This window comes from Oryzias melastigma, linkage group LG20, assembly GCF_002922805.2.
Source record: "Oryzias melastigma strain HK-1 linkage group LG20, ASM292280v2, whole genome shotgun sequence".
In the NCBI taxonomy this organism is placed as follows: Eukaryota; Metazoa; Chordata; class Actinopteri; order Beloniformes; family Adrianichthyidae; genus Oryzias; species Oryzias melastigma.
This window is the reverse complement of record NC_050531.1, coordinates 20,327,807-20,345,299: the sequence shown is the minus strand read 5'-3', so window position 1 is coordinate 20,345,299 and position 17,493 is coordinate 20,327,807. Positions and strand designations below refer to the sequence as shown.

Below are 17,493 nucleotides of genomic sequence, written 5' to 3'. Positions count from 1 at the left end.
AGGTGTCCTAAACATTCATACAGAAAGCATATCTTTTAAAGTAACTCGTTTACACTTTTGCTGGGAGAATAAGCTGAAGGTTTATTTGGACGTTCTATTTACTACACACTAATATTTTAAATATGTTTTGTTTAATTGTTGTTGATCATGTTTTTTAACTCCATTTTTTTTATTTTTTTATTTTTTTTGCTGATGTTACAGTTTGGATTGTGAAGTATCTTGGGTTGATCAACATCAAAAGTTTCAACTCTTAATGTCTCAAGCTGCATTCACAAAGAACGCTATTTGCACATCAGATTAGCGTCGACCATTTTGTGCCTGTCCAAAAATGTTTTCCTAAAGCTTTTCACCCAAACCTCTACAAACTACTGTTTATAGTCTGATCCCTACAGAGAGTAATCGGATTCATGTTGATTGCGTAAATGTTCAAAGATCCTCTTTTATAGGTTTTGCTGACAACATTTCGGGTTCTAAAGGGTTAAAAGAAATCCAAAATACCTTTATTGAAAAATGTCGTCTTTAACTTTGCATACACCTTTATATAACCCAAAATAATAATTCTTTAAAAAATATCTCTCTCCTTATTCCTAGGTTGTAATGACACATGATTTTATTTTGTTTGGCATTTAACAAGCATTGTAAAATATTATCACCATTATGGCTGAAGTTATGACTAAATATTTGGGGATGAAAAAAGAGGAGATATTGAGCTCTTGTGTATTTTACTCACATTTTACATTTTCTGGAGTACAAAATGACAAAAGGGAAGCCATTAAGTAGCTTTAAAAACGCTCCCTGGCAGGCATAACTCGCAGATAACTCATCCATTACTGTTTGACAAATGGTCCCAATAATGTAAGCTAAAACACCACAAACAGTTGGAGTGGAGCTGGTGTGTGGGCAGCTATTTTGTGCTGCTCTCTGGGCTGTGTTATCAATTCCACCCTCACTGGAGGGTAATAACAAGTACAGCAGACAGTCGGCCAAAAACTCAGGCTCAAGTAGGCACTCAGTCAGTCCGAGGATGCAACGTCAACAAAATGATGGGACGGGTAATTTTTGCGACAGAACCAACAGGTTAGTGAGCAAACAAACCGAGGATCAGCAGCGGAGGATGGAAGTGGCACTCAGCCAGTTTGAGCTCCCTGTGGACGTGGCCCGCGATTCCTCCTCATCGAGCTCCACTGCCTCTCTGGACTGAAATCGATATTTAGATCACTCTTTCAGCAAGCCAAGGAAATATTTTGGCAAAAGAGAGTGCTGTTCTGGGTTAAAAAGGACAAAATGAAAGCGTTTAGTGTGGGTCTGTTATTTCCCCCACTGCTTCTGAATATGTGGAACTCCTCTTCATTGTGGAGAAACCACAATCAGCTGTAGAGGAAGGACTTATGTTTTAGTCACATGCACCCATACGAGTGCAGAAGGTTTTTGGGTTGTCTGGGTCCATGCAGTTGTAGAGAGGAGCATCCTCGTTTTAAACTCCCCCTATGACAATTAAAAAAGAATGTTCCCAGTAGTTTTTAATTATGTTTATGAAGTTTTTAACCAAACCTCCACATCCTAAATGTCTTAAAAGGCAAATTTTCATGTTGATCTAAGCCTCTGTTTTCAAAATCTCCTTTGAGCCATGTTGTAGGATGTCCACATAAACTAAACTCTGTTTATTTTCCAATTTTTTCTCAGTCAGGCAGATGCGCACTTATCACGTGAACTAAAAAAAATAAAAAAATTGTATGATGTTTATCTCATCTACTTCACCATTTCTTCTCCTTAAGTGTTGTTACAGACTTGTCGCCTCACATGCTCAACAAGTGTTCAACGATTTAAAATTCTTGTGTGACCCGTATCTGATGTTCACCCATTTTTACCCACATTTTTAAATCTGTTTTCATACTCCACTATTAACCAGTTGAACTTTGACCAATCAGGGAGCAGGATTTGGTAGTGACGTATGGGAAGCATCCTTTTAAACACAGTGTCAACTGTTTGAACATTGATTTAGGTGAAGAAATTAGTATTAGAAGTTTGTGCCTGTCAATAATTCTATGACACTGTCACAAACAGGCAGACGGCTGGATCCAAGTGCAGCAGGTTTATTTGGCACAGACAGGTGTGAAGTACAGCTTAAAAATCCACAAAGGTAAATCAGGGTCAGGCAGGCCGGGGTCAACCATGAGCATGAGGGCATCAGAGAACAACCAGAGTGGTCAGGGTCCAGACGGGGGTCGGGGCAGGCGGCAGACAAAGCAGGGTCAGAGGAAACAGAAGATCAGGTCAGGTTGAGAACGCTCAGTGATGCAGCCAGAGTGGCACAAACAAGACTTCGCACTGAGCACAGCTCAAACTAAATACTGGTGGGAGTGATTGCTGTGGGGCTCCTGGGAGTGACAGCAGGGGGTGATGGGAAGTGAAGTGTGGAGAACCAGGAAGTGCTAGATCTCTGGAGATAGTTCCCACTGAAGGCCAGAGGGGGAGACAGAGACTGATTCATGTCAGACACCAAGTCTTCCATATACTGGAATAGAGCTGTGAAAGAAAAATCTTGGAGTAAGGCTCAGCATTTTCCACCAAGTCTCTTAAAATTAGGAGTACATGAACTAGTAAAGAATAGTGACAGTGAACATCGTATGCTAAAAGCACATTCAGTGCAAGGGTTGAACGTGCATCACATGCCTGTACGTAACACAAGGGCAGTTGTGACTAAGGCTTCACGTGTATCATGCACAACTTTCAACCTTGAGATGTATTTCTGAATCTCAATCTTTAAACTCCTTCTGTCGCGTCTCTTTCTCATTCCGTTGAAAAACTCCTCCTACGTCTGATGAAGGCAGTTTGGCCTTCGACTAGCTCACGAAAGCAGGAAGTGGTGGGTGGAGAAAGCTTTCAGTCCCAGTGATGCTGAAATGAATTTGTACAGCTCTTGTCCTTATGGAAGGTCTTTTGTGTTTCCATTTAGTCCTTCAGGTTTCCTGTGACATTTTGTCTCATTTCCTACACAATTAGAATGTACAGCAATCTTCAAAAGCACGTCTTGCCTCTTATTCTTTCCTCAGAGGAGCACAGAGAAACTGATAACTTCAGCATTCCCACTGGAAGTTAGTTTGGAAGCAAAAATGCAGCTAAAAAAACAAACAAAAAAATAAACTGGGATTTGGGTTGAGAATAACAGCTTTAGACAGTTCATTATGCTAACGTTTCCTTACTCGCCTTTCTCCTGACATGGACATTTTTCCACCCAGCCATCAAGGAGCGTTTGAATCCATCTTTGAATGCACCTCGAGGAATTGGGGAGGGAGGAAGCTTTCCTGGGGAGCTTAAAGCAAGGAAATACAGCTGTGTTCTTCCTGGCGTTTCTCTCAAATCCTCGCTTGGAGGAGCTGGAAGTGATGCAAAAAAAGAGAGGCAAAGAGGTGTGTTAACATAATGAAAAGCGCGCGGCGTTGCTTCCCAATAGCTCATTTCTATTCTCTGAGAAGAAAGTAAATGGAAACAGTCTCCACTGGATGTACGCAACTAGGTGAATTGTGTTTAGGGAATCGGAAAAAAAATCACTTTTGTAAGTTATGGAGCAAATAAAAGACAACTCTAGCTTTCTCAATCCTATAGGGTCTTTGTGAATTATAGGAAAACAGCAGCAACAGAAGAGTCAACAAGACCAACCAAAAAGAAAATGTCCTTTATGATAAAATAGGATAGCAGAATGAAAGGAATACATTTTTCTCAAGTTATATTCTAAATTGATTGTTTTTCTGAGTGAAGTGGATTGGGGAAAAAAGGGCATTTAACCATTTGACATGGGAGTTTAAGCTCCAGTATTTACCGTATTTTCTGGACTATAAGCCGCTACTTTTTTCCTAGGTTTTGAACCATGCGGCTTATATAAAGGTGCGGCTATTCTGTGGATTTTTCCTCCACTGTTAGAGGAGCTCTAACCTGAAATAGAATCAAAAACAAGAGACAAAAAAATCTATGTAAATCAAAATAGCCAACTTTACTTTTTCTTTAGCAGATAGAACACTCATGACACATTACTAACTGGTAATTATTTTCAAATCCTCGCTTCTTCATCATGGAAATCCCAAAAAGAAATTTGTGTGGTAAACATTTTAAGTAGAAGGCCATGGAGCTTGCTATCTAGGAAGGAAACCGCACTGCTCTACACAAGCATAGCATCAATTAATCTATGCTGAGACGCTGGAGACAGCAGGTACATACATGTACATTCACAAAATTGCTCTCTACATGCAGTAAATATCACATTTTTCAACGTGGATATCTGCGGCTTGTAGTCCAGTGCGGCTTGTATTTCGTTTTTTTTCTTCTTTTTCTTAAATTGAGCAGATGCGGCTTATATACAGGTGCGGCTTATAGTCCAGAAAATACGGTACATTATTTTGACTAACTTTTTAACCGTTTACAATATTACTGTAATTCCAGCTGATTCTTAAGCGGAGAAAAGCAGGATTGCACTGAAATGACTAATTCAAATAACTAATGTGTTGCATATCAGTATAAAGTCGAAATTTGAAATAAAACCCCCTATTTCCACATCAGAATCAGCTGATTATCTTGATCATGGAAACGGTACAAGAGTAAAGGCACACTATAAAAGTGAAAAATTGGATAATTTAGCAAAACTGTAATGTTGCATTTAAAATATCAGTTTTTAATCAAATTACATTTTTAAGTTGAGTAAACCATCAACTTGAAACTTGTACTTGATTAAAAACAACAAATTACAGAATTTTAGTTAAATTATCAATTTTTTGACTTTTTACAGTGTGTCAAAGTGCATTATGTTGCTGGTGACATTGCAGGTGTTAAAGCGTTAAAGATGTTTGTTAAATCTTTTGGGGAAGTTTAAAAATGTCAATAGATTTCTTATCAATTGTTGTTTCCTTTTTTGTTTGTACACATATTTAATTTACACCTGATTATCTTGCAAGAGGTAAAATTGATCTGGAAAACTTGACCTGCACTGTTCAGTACCAGGCATTTATCTCTGAGACCCACTGGTTGGAGTTTTGGATAAAGATGTCCTGGACTTCTTCAAAATGAACCAAAATCGGCTATGAATCAGATCAGCAACCACAAATTATCATATGAATTAAATCCTTGTTACACTGAATCATTACACCCCTAATATAATGTATAAATCTTAAAAAAAAAAAGTATCAAATGAAGCAGTTGAGAGAACAGCAGCTCAGTACAGGCTGGGAAAACAGATTCAATGACAAAGGAAGAGACAAGGCTGTTTGTGTACAGACAAACAAACATGAGTCTGAAAGTTTGAAGAGACAAATGAACAGCAAAGAGACAAGGATAGTCAGACTTTAAATCTTTTACAAAGAAAACAGAAAAAACTGTAAGCATAAAATCTACTGACACTAAAAAAACATTGTAAAATACACAGTTGCTGCAGAAGCAAGACAAAGCACTAAGGCCAAAATCACAAAACTTCATCATAAAATGCTTAGGAAAAACAGAAGTAAAACTGACAAAGCTAAATTGATCCAATATTAGATATTTTATGAATGTCTGTCCCAAGATTCCAATGCAGGATGTGAGATATGTCTCAATAATCTTTGCTTCTGGCGTTCCAAAAATATTTACACGAGCAGAAAAGATGGGCTCCGTCCAATGACTTCTGTTGTATCTGCCAGACTTGCAACAATAAGTTCAACCATTTGTGTGTGAAGCTGTGCCAGCATGTGCCAGCACATGGCTGTCAGACGTGTGAAATAAAGAGCGACGCACAATCCTGCTTCATGTTTTCTAGATAATATTGCATGAACGAAAATAGTCTATTGCTTCTAACTCTCTTGGTTTTTTGCCAGAAATGCCCAAATGCATGTGGATCAACGTAAAAGAGCAAAATATTTGATAAAAATGATGTCTTTTGGGCACAATTAAAAACTGCAATCTGGTCACTAAATCAAGTGCAACATGCTTCCTAGCATGCATTCAAATTTGCAAGCTTTTACCCATTACGTTTTAATAAATTAGCCCTCTGTGGAAAAGATTTAGAAAACTGATCATTTTTTATTTAATTCCAGTATTTCTAGTAAAATATCCCACCATGTACTTTAGACTTCAAAGAGAAAAGTAGATAGATAGATAGATAGATAGATAGATAGATAGATAGATAGATAGATAGATAGATAGATAGATAGACCGCATGATTTGTCTTTATAGCAAAATACTTCAAAATAAATGCAAAAAGGATCTAAATTGCATGTATCTTCCTACATAGGAATCCGCGAAGGCAACTTGCTAAGGCTGATGTTATTTGCATCAAGAACCAGCTCAAAAACTGATGAAAATTCATGTTTACGTCACATAATAGATGCAGCCAAGACGCAGATTCCTACATTGTTTCACGTATTTTAAGTGCATCCAGGATTAAGACCATTGCGCCCCCTAGCGAACTCTAGCTTCCCATCCCTACATGCAGCCAACTGAGCCACCCAGCTGCTACAATTTAGGAAAGTAGACAATCAGAGTGTTGTTTGTGTGGAGATCTACAAGTACCTTCCAAGCACTTACGAATCGCCTGCACACTTTGTGCATGGGGTGTTTTCGTGTGATCAGTAAGGAGGCAGCAGTACTTGTACGTCACTAATGACTGGTGTGGCGTAAAGCCGCGGTACGACATCATAAGTGCGAGTAACTTACATTATTCTTGCAAATACTTATTGATACACTTAACAAAAACACTAGAATAGTACGTTCCATTTTCATGACCCACCTTAACCTCTTTAGACCTGAGCTAATATTCAAGCCAACACTCTACATAAGTAGGTACAGTTAGTTAGAGTCAACTACCATCCTAATATAAGCCGAATGTGATGTCCATGCATGTGGACACCAGGTCTTAAGAGATTATGGTAGTGCATGTCCCACTGGAGGGAAGACCCTGGACACCCTGGACACACTGGAGAGACTATGTCTCTCAGCTGGCCTGGGAAAGCGTCGGGATCTCCCCAAGGAGCTAGAGGAAGTGGCCAAGGAGAGAGAAGTCTGGGCATCTTTGCTTAGACTGCTGCCCTCATGACCCGGTCCTGGATAAGTAGAGGAAGATAGATGGATGGATGGATGGATGCTCCTGTCCACGACCCTTCACAGTCCAGGACAACCCAAAACTCTACTTCACACATACTGGTCAACCCCCCTATGGGTTCATGCGACAAAAACTTAGAATAGCTTAACATACTATGGTGTAAAAAGTTTCTAATCAATCTTTTTCCTAGATGTGTTTTTATTCATTTTTAAATTAAACTGTGCAAAGGTTAACTGTAAATTGTGTAACAGTAGTGCCCAAATAGTTATATATATATATATTTGGTGGAGGGAATATTTTGAAGGTTTACTTCTGTGGATTTGAGCTTTGCTACTTGACTTGCGTACAACAGCCTCTTTTTTTTGCTCTCGTTCTGCGTCCGCGCTTCCCTCTCATTCCACCGCTGCAGACTGATTAATTATTCTCAGTGTGAAGGTTGCTTTGGCCCTCAGTGATTGCTGCGCCATTCTGGCACTCATTTTCTCTAGATCACCTCAAGCCAAATGAGATGTGGTGGTGAGGAATAACGGGTCAAAGCCCTCCATCTCTGCACCTTCCACCCGCACCGCCATCCCTCCATTCATCCCTGAAGCTCAAGCAGCCCTGACAAAGAACAATGTGTCCCACCGGATGGTCTTCTTAGAACCATTGCCTGGCCTGTCACAGAAGTCTAGCATATGTAAACATGAGCTTTGAATATTTCATTTCCTATTCCCCAAGTCCTGCCTTGTTTCAGCGAATGACATTTTTCTGCTCCTGCTTCACTGTCCCTTCAGATTGTTGTCTGTTTGAACATCAGAATTCTTCCCTGATGGTCTAAATTATTCTTTGTTTACAACAATATGCTGGATAACAACTAATTAATGTCATTTATCCCTTTGCTCTAATTAATGAAGCTCAGTACCTCCAGGTTATATACCAGTAGAGCTAGCCTAAAGAGACTGTGGTGTTCTGCAGCGGGCTGTAGTTGTCTTATCCTATGATCATTATTCAGTCAGACATGTCAGCTCGACAGCACAGCAGAGGCTGCATTTGTCAGACATTTCAACGATTGATATATTTCAGAGGAAATTCATTTTGTATCATTTCTTGTGGTTATGTTACACTTTTTTGTCCTTTTTCGCTCACAGCTTCAAAAACCCTTTTAGTACATCAATTTTTTGTTTATTTTCTTCTCTTGGTTTCAGGTATTTGGATTATCTGCATTCTACTCTCAATAACCTGCGAGGCTTAGTCTTTGAAAAGTGGTTTGTTTTCAGTCAGATACAAAAAGCCACAACATTTCTGCTGGATGGATTGCATTTATCATCCTTGCTGTGACGGATGCTTCTAAAGATCCAAGGATTTTTCTGAGTGGAAGCTGAATAAAAAGATTCAAACCTTGAAACAGACGGGTTAGCAATAGATGACCACGATGGTGATCCCTAACATCAACTTTAAAAAAGAGAAAAATAACAAATCCACAAACTAGCCATAGAGGAAATACTTCCTGCTCTGTTGAGATTTGATGCCTGCTGCATAAATGTATACGTTTTTGACAACAATACCATTACTTTAGCTGCAACAGTCTGAATGTGGTGGAAGTGGAAGTTCAAATAGAGGATTTTAATCTTGAAATTCCATCCATCCATCCATCTATCTATCCATCCTCTGATTCTGCTGAATCCCTTTTAGGGTCACAGAGTTGCTGGAGCCTATCTCAGCTCCTGTTGGGCTAAAGGCAGTGTACACCCTGAACAGGTTGGAAGTCTGTTGCAGGACCACACACTCACAATCGTACCTAGTGATGAATTTAGGAGTGACTGTGGTGCAGTTGTACAGCGGTTGACGCCTGCTCAGAAGGTTGAAAGTTCAGTTCCCATCCATCAACCAAAATGTCCTTGGGCAAGACCCTGAACCCCACATTGCTCCTGGTTGTTATAGGTTGATGCCAGTGATCAGCAGCAGAGCTGCCATCAGTGTGTGAATGTGTGTGTGACTGAGACTGTGACTTTTGGACCTTCAAGGACTGTAGAAAAGCGCTATATGAGTATATACGCCATTTGGAATCATCAATGAACCAATGATGCATTGAACTGTGGGAAGAAACCAGAGTTCCTTGAGAAAACCAAAACATGCACTGGGAGAACATTCAAACTCCACACAGAAAGTTCCGTTTTCAAATGAAAAAAAAAACACAAAAAAAAACAGAGTTACATTCCAGACTCTTCAGGCTTCTGTTCACTTGAAACCCCCTGAAGTTTGTTAGTGTACCATCAATGGTTATTGAAAAACTACAGACCTTTCCTAAACGTTACCAGAAAAAGAAAAAAAAAAAAACACAAAAACAAAAAAAAGTGAGGCAACAAAACTTGAGTGTGCATTTGCATTAGACAAAACCCATCCATCCATCCATCCATTTTCTTGACCGCTGTGTCCCTTTCGGGGTCACGGGGTGCCGGAGCCTATCCTGGCTACTGATGGGCGAAGGCGGGGTACACCCTGGACAGGTCGCCAGTCCGTCGCAGGGCCTCAATCACACACATTCACTCTCACATTCACACTAGGGGCAATTTAGAGTCACCAGTTAACCTATGAAGCATGTTTTTGGATGGTGGGAGGAAGCCGGAGTCCCCAGTGAAAACCCACGCATGCACGGGGAGAACACGCAAACTCCACACAGAAAGGTCCCAGCTGGGATTCGAACCGGGGCCTTCTCGCTGTGAGGCAAGAGCGCTAACCACTGCGCCACCGTGCAGCCCTAGACAAAACCCTTAGATTAGAAAAGTTCACCTCAACCATCTACTGTAGTCCTCTGTCTTTTTGTATGTTTTAATTAATTTTATGGCTGATCTTTCTGATCAGCCATGATCACTCCAGGTGAAGGTCCCTTTGATTTGTGGATCATCTGTTGGCCTATTTTAAACCGAGATTTTCACTGAGTTTTGTATAATAAAGCAATTATTTGAGTCTCAAACCAAGTCACCAAGTGTATTTAGTATTTGTTTAGTGTCATAAAAATTTGTCTCAATAACAGAATAATCAGACAAAGAAAACCACAAAACAATTTTTGAAAAATCTGGGATTGATTTTTGAACTTTTTAGTGAATGAAAAGCCTTTGGCAGATTAAACAATAAATAGTAATCTATTTAAATAATAAATAGGTTAAACATTTTTTGCTCAAAGTGACAGATTTTTCCTATAAAGGGCAAGGTCAACCTCTGATTGGAGGATTGCAGGTTCGGTTCCCATCTTTGTGTGTCACAATGTCCATGGTACGCTGGACCCTGCATTGCTCTTGGTGGTTTTAGGTTGGCGGCAATTTTAGACAGTGGAGCCTCCATCAGTGTGTATGCATGGGTGAATGGGACTGTAACGTTGGGCCTTCATGTAAGGTAGAACAGAGCTTTAAAAAATAGGGCTTTTTTTTTTACCATAAAAAAATTATGTTTTTCCCCTTCATGTCTTCTGCAACTCAGACTAGTTTTACATGTTTTCCTACTACACAGCAGTGTCAATCAACTGACCAAATCATAAACTGTTTCAGGATCATGAAAACAAAATGTGGTTTTGTTTTTATTATGTTGACCTCTCACTGGCTTTTTACTCAAGCTTGAGTCACTGTGCACTCTGATTGTACTTTTGGCTCTTTTCAGCCTGTGAAGAGCCTCATGAAACAGATTAGGAGCAATGTGAGGATCGTGTGAGTCACTGACATTTAGACCATCAAAGCAGAGAGTCAGCTCACAGACAGAAAATGGCAGCTATTCTAACTGAACAGGATGCACTAAATGCAGAGTATGATGCTATTGATAATTCCCAGTTGGAATGGATAATATAAACCATGCTGACATGTTTTTTTTCTCTTCCTTCAGAAAAGCAGTGTTATAGATGTATACTGATGTATTTTCCACACAGGATAATAAGGCACTGCATCAATGATTGCTCTACTTTTAAACTTTTGTTGTGTATAAGGTCCATCAAACTATAAGGCAGATTAAGGGAGGGAAAAAAAAGTCAGATATAAGTCCATCAGTCAGTCAGACCTGATTAAGGGCATTCACTGTAGTTCTAAAGCTTGTTTGTAACATGATACACATTAGCTGCATTAGCATGTTCACAATACTTGTGTCTCAAACTTTTTTTTTTCAGCTTAGTAAAATTGTTTTTTTGTTTGTTTTTTTTGTTTGTTTTTTTTTGTTATAGAGACTACATGTTAGCTACACTGGAATCATTAGCCATGTTAGCATGTTCACAATACACAAACACCTAAAAAAATGATAATCCTAAAAAAAAATGTTACTATAACTCTCAAATGACAAAAAACCACAAACACATACCACCACTGCTACACATTAGCAGCATTAGGCTAAGTCTATATAGCCTAATGCTATATATAGTGCTTTTGCCATTTTGCACTTCTTTCTCAATCTACAATTCCAAAATTGAGTGTACTAGAAATGTCCCTGAAAAAACTAGAGACTACTATAAACTACAATCCTGCAACAATTCTAAAATCCTATAAAAGCAGTAAATGTGTATTTTGACTTTTACGCACAAGTCCTACAATCATTTTTATTTGTCAGGTTTTGTTACCATTTTCTAAATGTGTACTAACCCTTTAAGGCTCTCCAGTGTTGACATTCTTTTGACCGTAACTTCAACTGTACGCAACCAATGTAATTCCAGTGGGTTGAGAAGCAGACAAAAGCAACTTCCTGCCAATATGCAACCATTTGCAGGAGTGAAGTGTTTATCCAGTCTCTCAGTTGATTCTGTCAGGGAGAAAAAGGGCTTTGTGCCGTTAGCCAACACCTTAAAATTACGTTTGAACACTCAGCTAACTTTTTTTTATCCCTTTTGTGTCTCCTCTGCAGGTACTAGAATATCATCAAGCTATGGGCTGGCCGTCCTGCTTCTGGCTTGCGGTTTGATGAGGAATGCCTTGTTATAATCTGAAGAACTGATGCGGTTTGCTCCCAGATCTTGTTCTGTTCACTGCGGAGAAAACCTTTAAGAAAAAAAAAAAAGAAAAAGTAATGCCTGTTTTACTTCCTCGCAACCTACTTTCCCCCCCACATCCCCGCCATATGGACAGCACAGTTGGCCCCTCATTTTCCAGCCACTATTCCTACCCGGCACATTTGTTTTAGCCACCCTAAGCATCAGTCTTAAAAGGATTACCTTTTGTACAGACATCAACTTGGTCCATCCGAGGTGAGGTGAGACAGCCGGACTGGTGTATCTTGTTGCAAAACTTTTGTTGAGGACTTGACTGTCTGAAGGTTTCGCTGTGCCAGTTCATGCTTTCATTGCTCAAAGGTGAACAAGAAAAACTAAGATTCTATATTTGTGCAATGTATTTGATTCTAGATATATGTCTGTTTTCTTTGAAATACTTAGAAATGCTGTATGTGCTGTATACATAGTTACAACTCATTGATCATGGAACACCATTGTGAAAAAGCACTCCAGACCTCTCCGCGAGATAAATCAACTTTAATTGCATAATAAATTAGATGATAATACTTAAGCACCGGGTCAAGAAAAGACCACATTTTCAGTAGTTTTCTAGCTGTACTGACCACCCAAATTTGTGCATAATTTGATATCTTGTCGGTACTTCATACTCGGATGTGCATGCTTGGTCTGAAGGCTTCAAGATGGAAAACATGCCATTGAAACACATCAAGACTTGGAGTTCACTGTAATAATATGTTGAATTTAGCTTTATTTTTATGTGCTGGCTTCGGTGTAAAAAAAAAAAAAAGTCCTTTTGTCATTTTAATTTGTATTGCGTCCTTCGTGGGAATAAAGAGGAAGTCATAAAAGATGAGTTATTTGAAAATCTAATATGTGACCTCTTGATGAATTAACCTGCACCAAGTGGAATGGTTTAGGTACCATTCAACATCCAGGTATGTTTTATGAACATTTACTAACTTCAAACCACAAAAAAAATGAAACAGACAATTGTCTTTTGTCATTTTAAAGACAAACTGATAAATATGCACTTTTTTCCAGGTCATATTTGGGTGGAGATGTGAAATGGTGACATAGCATCCAGTTCAACACAATCTGCCTGTTTCACCACTCTGAGACATTGGACTTTTATCTTTTTTTGTTTGTTTTGTTAAAATTTCTTTTCTGAAGACCCACACACATTGTAAGACCTTGTAGAACTTTCATCAAGTGTACAGAAAAAAGACTAGTTCTACAAAAAGTAAGGGTCAATCCCAAGATGATGAAGTTATGTAGAATAGATGACCTCCAACTTCATCAAGATATCATCACCATCTCAAAACTTTGGATTAGTTTAAATAAATACAATGCGCACCAACCAATCTTAGTGGTTTTTATACAGCGAAGTCAGTTATAAGCTGAGAACTGGATGGTGACTTCCTTCAGAAGACCATTTATGCATTGGTTCTACAGTTTGTGTAGTTCAAAACAAATACTAGATATTTCATCTAGCTGCAAAGGTAAAAAATGATTTTGGATGCTACGTTTGTATTTATAGTGTTCCTTGGTTTATTGCGGGTTATAGGTTCTATAAATGACCTGCGGAACATAAAAGCTGAGAAGTAGGGTCATAGATGTTTTAAGGCTGTGAAACTCCACTTCTCTCAGACAGACGTGACCATTTTCACATGTTTTCTCTTAATCTCCAAGTTTAAACTTTCACAGTAAAATAGGTCCAGTATTATAGAATGAAAACAAAGATCTGATCACGATGAAGACTTATGTAACTGTCAAGCTGCCCGTGCCACGTCTTTGTTCATGAAGCACAGCACGAATGAGAATGATTGACAAAATCAATGCCCAATCAAGATAAAGAGCACAGTGCGTTGTTAAAAAAAGAAAAAGTATGTAAAGTACTAAGAAATCTGCAGAGCAGCAAAACTTCAACAGATGAACCGTGTAATTGCGACGAAACACTGTATTAGGTTCTGTTTTAAATATTTTCATTGAAAGTAATACAATATGTTGGACTTGATTATGTAATAAGCCATCTAGTGGTTACTTGTTGATCTGAGTTTGCTCCAGTCACTTATATTTGTAACCAGTCTGAGGTAAACTTAGAATACGCTGCCCTTTATTTCCATTGTTTCTGAGGCAGAATCCTGCATCTGAATCCAGATCCAGGATTTATACTTAAGTGCTGAAGATACAGGTAAAACTTGGAACAGTATGAATTCACACAGTTTTAAGAAGTGTCAAAGGAACAGTCTGTTTTATTCAAATGATGCTCCTGACACGCTGGGTTTGGTAAGCACTTTATGGAGTCACCATCACACCACAGGTGTGTCTGGGCCTTCAGAAACTTTTACGATTTTAGCTTTTAGTTCACTTTATGCACCATTACAATATTTGCTCAAGTACCTTTTTGCGAATGGGTATGAAAAAAGCCAAGTATTTACTGGGTTTAACAGTACACAATCTTTCCCAATTTCCCGCCATCAGGCGGAATTGGAAATGACCTGGGCAATAACAGAATTTCCGTTTTGTTGTTAACTTTTGAGCTCTTTAAGACACAGTTCTCCATCTATCAGCAACAACACAGATTTAAATTCAATCTGGAATTTCTAAACTAAAGCAATTCCTTGTCTGAACACATATGACACATTTTGCTTTTGTAGTTGTTAATGTACTTGATTTGACATTTGTCCTCCAAGCATGATATATTTTTTGGGTTTGTTGTTGGTTTAACTTTAAAGCGATCCATGTAAGATATGGCTACTTATGGTTTCTACTTTTTTTTTTTTTGTAAAATCAAAACCAACGTTTTCTAGCAAAATCCCAATGCATTTTGGGATTGAAAGTGTGCTATATATACACAAAACAACAATAAAACAAAAATAATGCGTGGCCTACCCCAATATTTTAGCGTATAACACCCCCTGCTCCCTCACACATTCCCCAAGTCTAGTTTCATTGCTTTCCCAAAGAATAGTAGAAAGGAACTTATGTATTCAGCACAGAGGTCAAAGGCAGACAGAGCATGACGTTCATCGGGGGACCAGAGGCATCTCCTGATCAACAGCTTCCAGCAGGACGTGTAGATGAGAGACAGGAAGCCTGTTTAAGTCCTCAAACACGAAATAGCTTCAGGGTCTTATTTGGACTTTTATTCTTGCATTACTGTCACAAACTTGCCACTTTGCTGAGAATGGGGTTTTCTTTTATTATTATTATTATTAAAAACTGTTATATGAAACAATATGTTGCAAAAGAGAAGTTTAATTTACAAGAAAGAAAAATGTATAGCCTATTTTAACGAGAGGGGGGGGGGACGTGGATGTTGGTGCTGTGGAGTGTGTGGGACTGTTTGGAAGGATGTGGGTGGTTTGTCCAACCCTCATGTACAAACATAAACATGTGTATAACTTGTAAATTTAACCAGAAGCATGTTATTTTTCTTTGGAGTCCATGACGATGCAGAGGCCAGTGATGTTCTGTAAATGTAACAATGGTGTCATGTATTCACATTCAAGTGTAAACAAGTCCAAAACGGACCTTCATTTCTTTCAAATGAACTTGGGTAAAATGTTTTTTCCACACATCAAATTATGTCTATATCTATATACTCACAAAGTATATGCATACATCTATATATGAACACCATATCTTTAATTATGACCTTTTTATGGAGGTGGATTACCTGATAAGAAAGTCATGTGATATGATGTGTAAAGGAAATAAGGGAATGTTGACTTTCGATGGACTAATAGTCGTAGAAATGACGAATTTCGAAGACAAATGAAGCAGCCAAGACTTTCTCCAAAGATGATACAAGTTCACATTGATAATTCTTTTCTTTGAAAAAAAAGTCACACGAGTCTGTTTCTGTTTTATATACCATCCTAATCACTCACTGTAGGTGTATTTGTTTCTTCTAATGTATTTCATTTCAATGCGGTCCTGTTGGTTCGTTGAGCTGTCAAACGTTTTATTGAATTATGATTCTCTTTCATTTTGGTATTGTGTGAGGCTTCTGTACTGAAACGTTGCATCAGTTTGTATTATAATGACAATACCGGGAAAAAAAAGCGATGTTTAAATAAACCATTTTCACAGACGAACTTCAAACACTGATGGATGCCATCTGTCTCATGTTAATAACTGAACGAGAGAGAGCTGAAAACTGTCCCACTTTCAAAGTTTGAGAGAAGTTACTGCTGTGGGAGCTTAGCTGACTCTCATTTGACAGTATTGCTACTCGAAGGAAGTCTGTACTCCCTTCTTGCACTCAAGAAATGAAGAAATAGGGGTGAGAAAGAACTTGAATGACAAGGCCAGCTCAGTTGTCCAGAAAACTGACATAGAAATATTAAAGCAATATGTGTATGGCTTTCAGAGGCAAGGTCATAAACAGTTTGAATTAATTTTGGAAAAGTTACAAAGAAACATACCATGATCACGTCCAACCCATTCTTATCCCCAAGTCGTCACAAATTGATGTTTTGGTAAAGGACCCCGCTGCATTACTTTTTGATGTTTTAGGCATCCTCACCTTGTCATTTTGTGACGAGTTGGCTGTTTGTAAAATCAAGCGTCTGCGACCCTCAGAATGCAGTACCGGATGCTGTATCGACTGGTCCTCAGGACGTGGCCTTTACCAGTACTAGTACCCTACTCCGGGGCCAGAGGTGATACTGGACATAGTACAGCATGCAGACTGGTCCTCAGGGCGCGGCCTTTACCAGTACCAGTATCCTAAACCTGGGCCAGAGGCGATATTGGACGTGATATTGGACGCAGTTCCAGACACGAACTGGGTCAGAACATGGTACCAGATTATGAACCGGTGCCAGGTTAAGATACCAGTACTGGGTTAGGGTACTAGTGCGCTCTGCGTCCCAGTACTGGACAGGCTCCCATTCACGGCCAGGAGGTTGGGACAAAATTGTTCAAGGGACACCAAAAACATCAATATGTGATAACACGGGAATGAGAATGTGTTGTCATGTCATGTGCAAAACCCAATTAACCACTTATTGCCAGAATTTGTTTCCGGCACTAAAAAATGTAGATGTTATGTAGATATTAAATCAGGGGTGCCCAAACTTTTTCGCTCAAAGGGCCAAAGTCTAAATGGGATCCCAGTCCACAGGCCAAATATAATATTTCTTTGCATGTCATGAAATAAAAGGAGAACATGACAAATATTTTTTTTTCCAAATTTGGCCCGCGGGCCCCATTTTGGGCACCCATGTGCTAAATTATGGTAAAATTAGAGCAGAAGTGGTTTGATGCATATTTGCATCAGTTGGATGCAAGTAAAAGCAATTAAAACATGTGCAGGACATTGATATGCATTGACTCCTCAAGTTGGACCTTTTTTTCCATTCTTTCCCTGAAAAAATGTTAAATTACCTCACTGATAAATACACAATTTTTAACATAATTAATAAAAGAATGAGAAAAATTACCATCTTAAATATAACATGAA

The 17,493-nt window shown here is 38.8% G+C and overlaps 1 protein-coding gene across 1 annotated transcript in view; it reads left to right on the top strand.

Annotated features, from left to right (window-relative positions):
- Window positions 1-16,136, top strand: part of vstm2a (V-set and transmembrane domain containing 2A) — a 35,463-nt gene extending 19,327 nt beyond the window's left edge. Inside the window, exon 3 of the mRNA XM_024280603.2 lies at window positions 11,918-16,136. Within this exon, the coding sequence (XP_024136371.2) occupies window positions 11,918-11,994 (77 nt within the window). The 3' untranslated portion in view covers window positions 11,995-16,136. The remainder of the gene's footprint in view (window positions 1-11,917) is intronic.
- The last annotated feature ends 1,357 nt before the right edge of the window (window positions 16,137-17,493 follow it).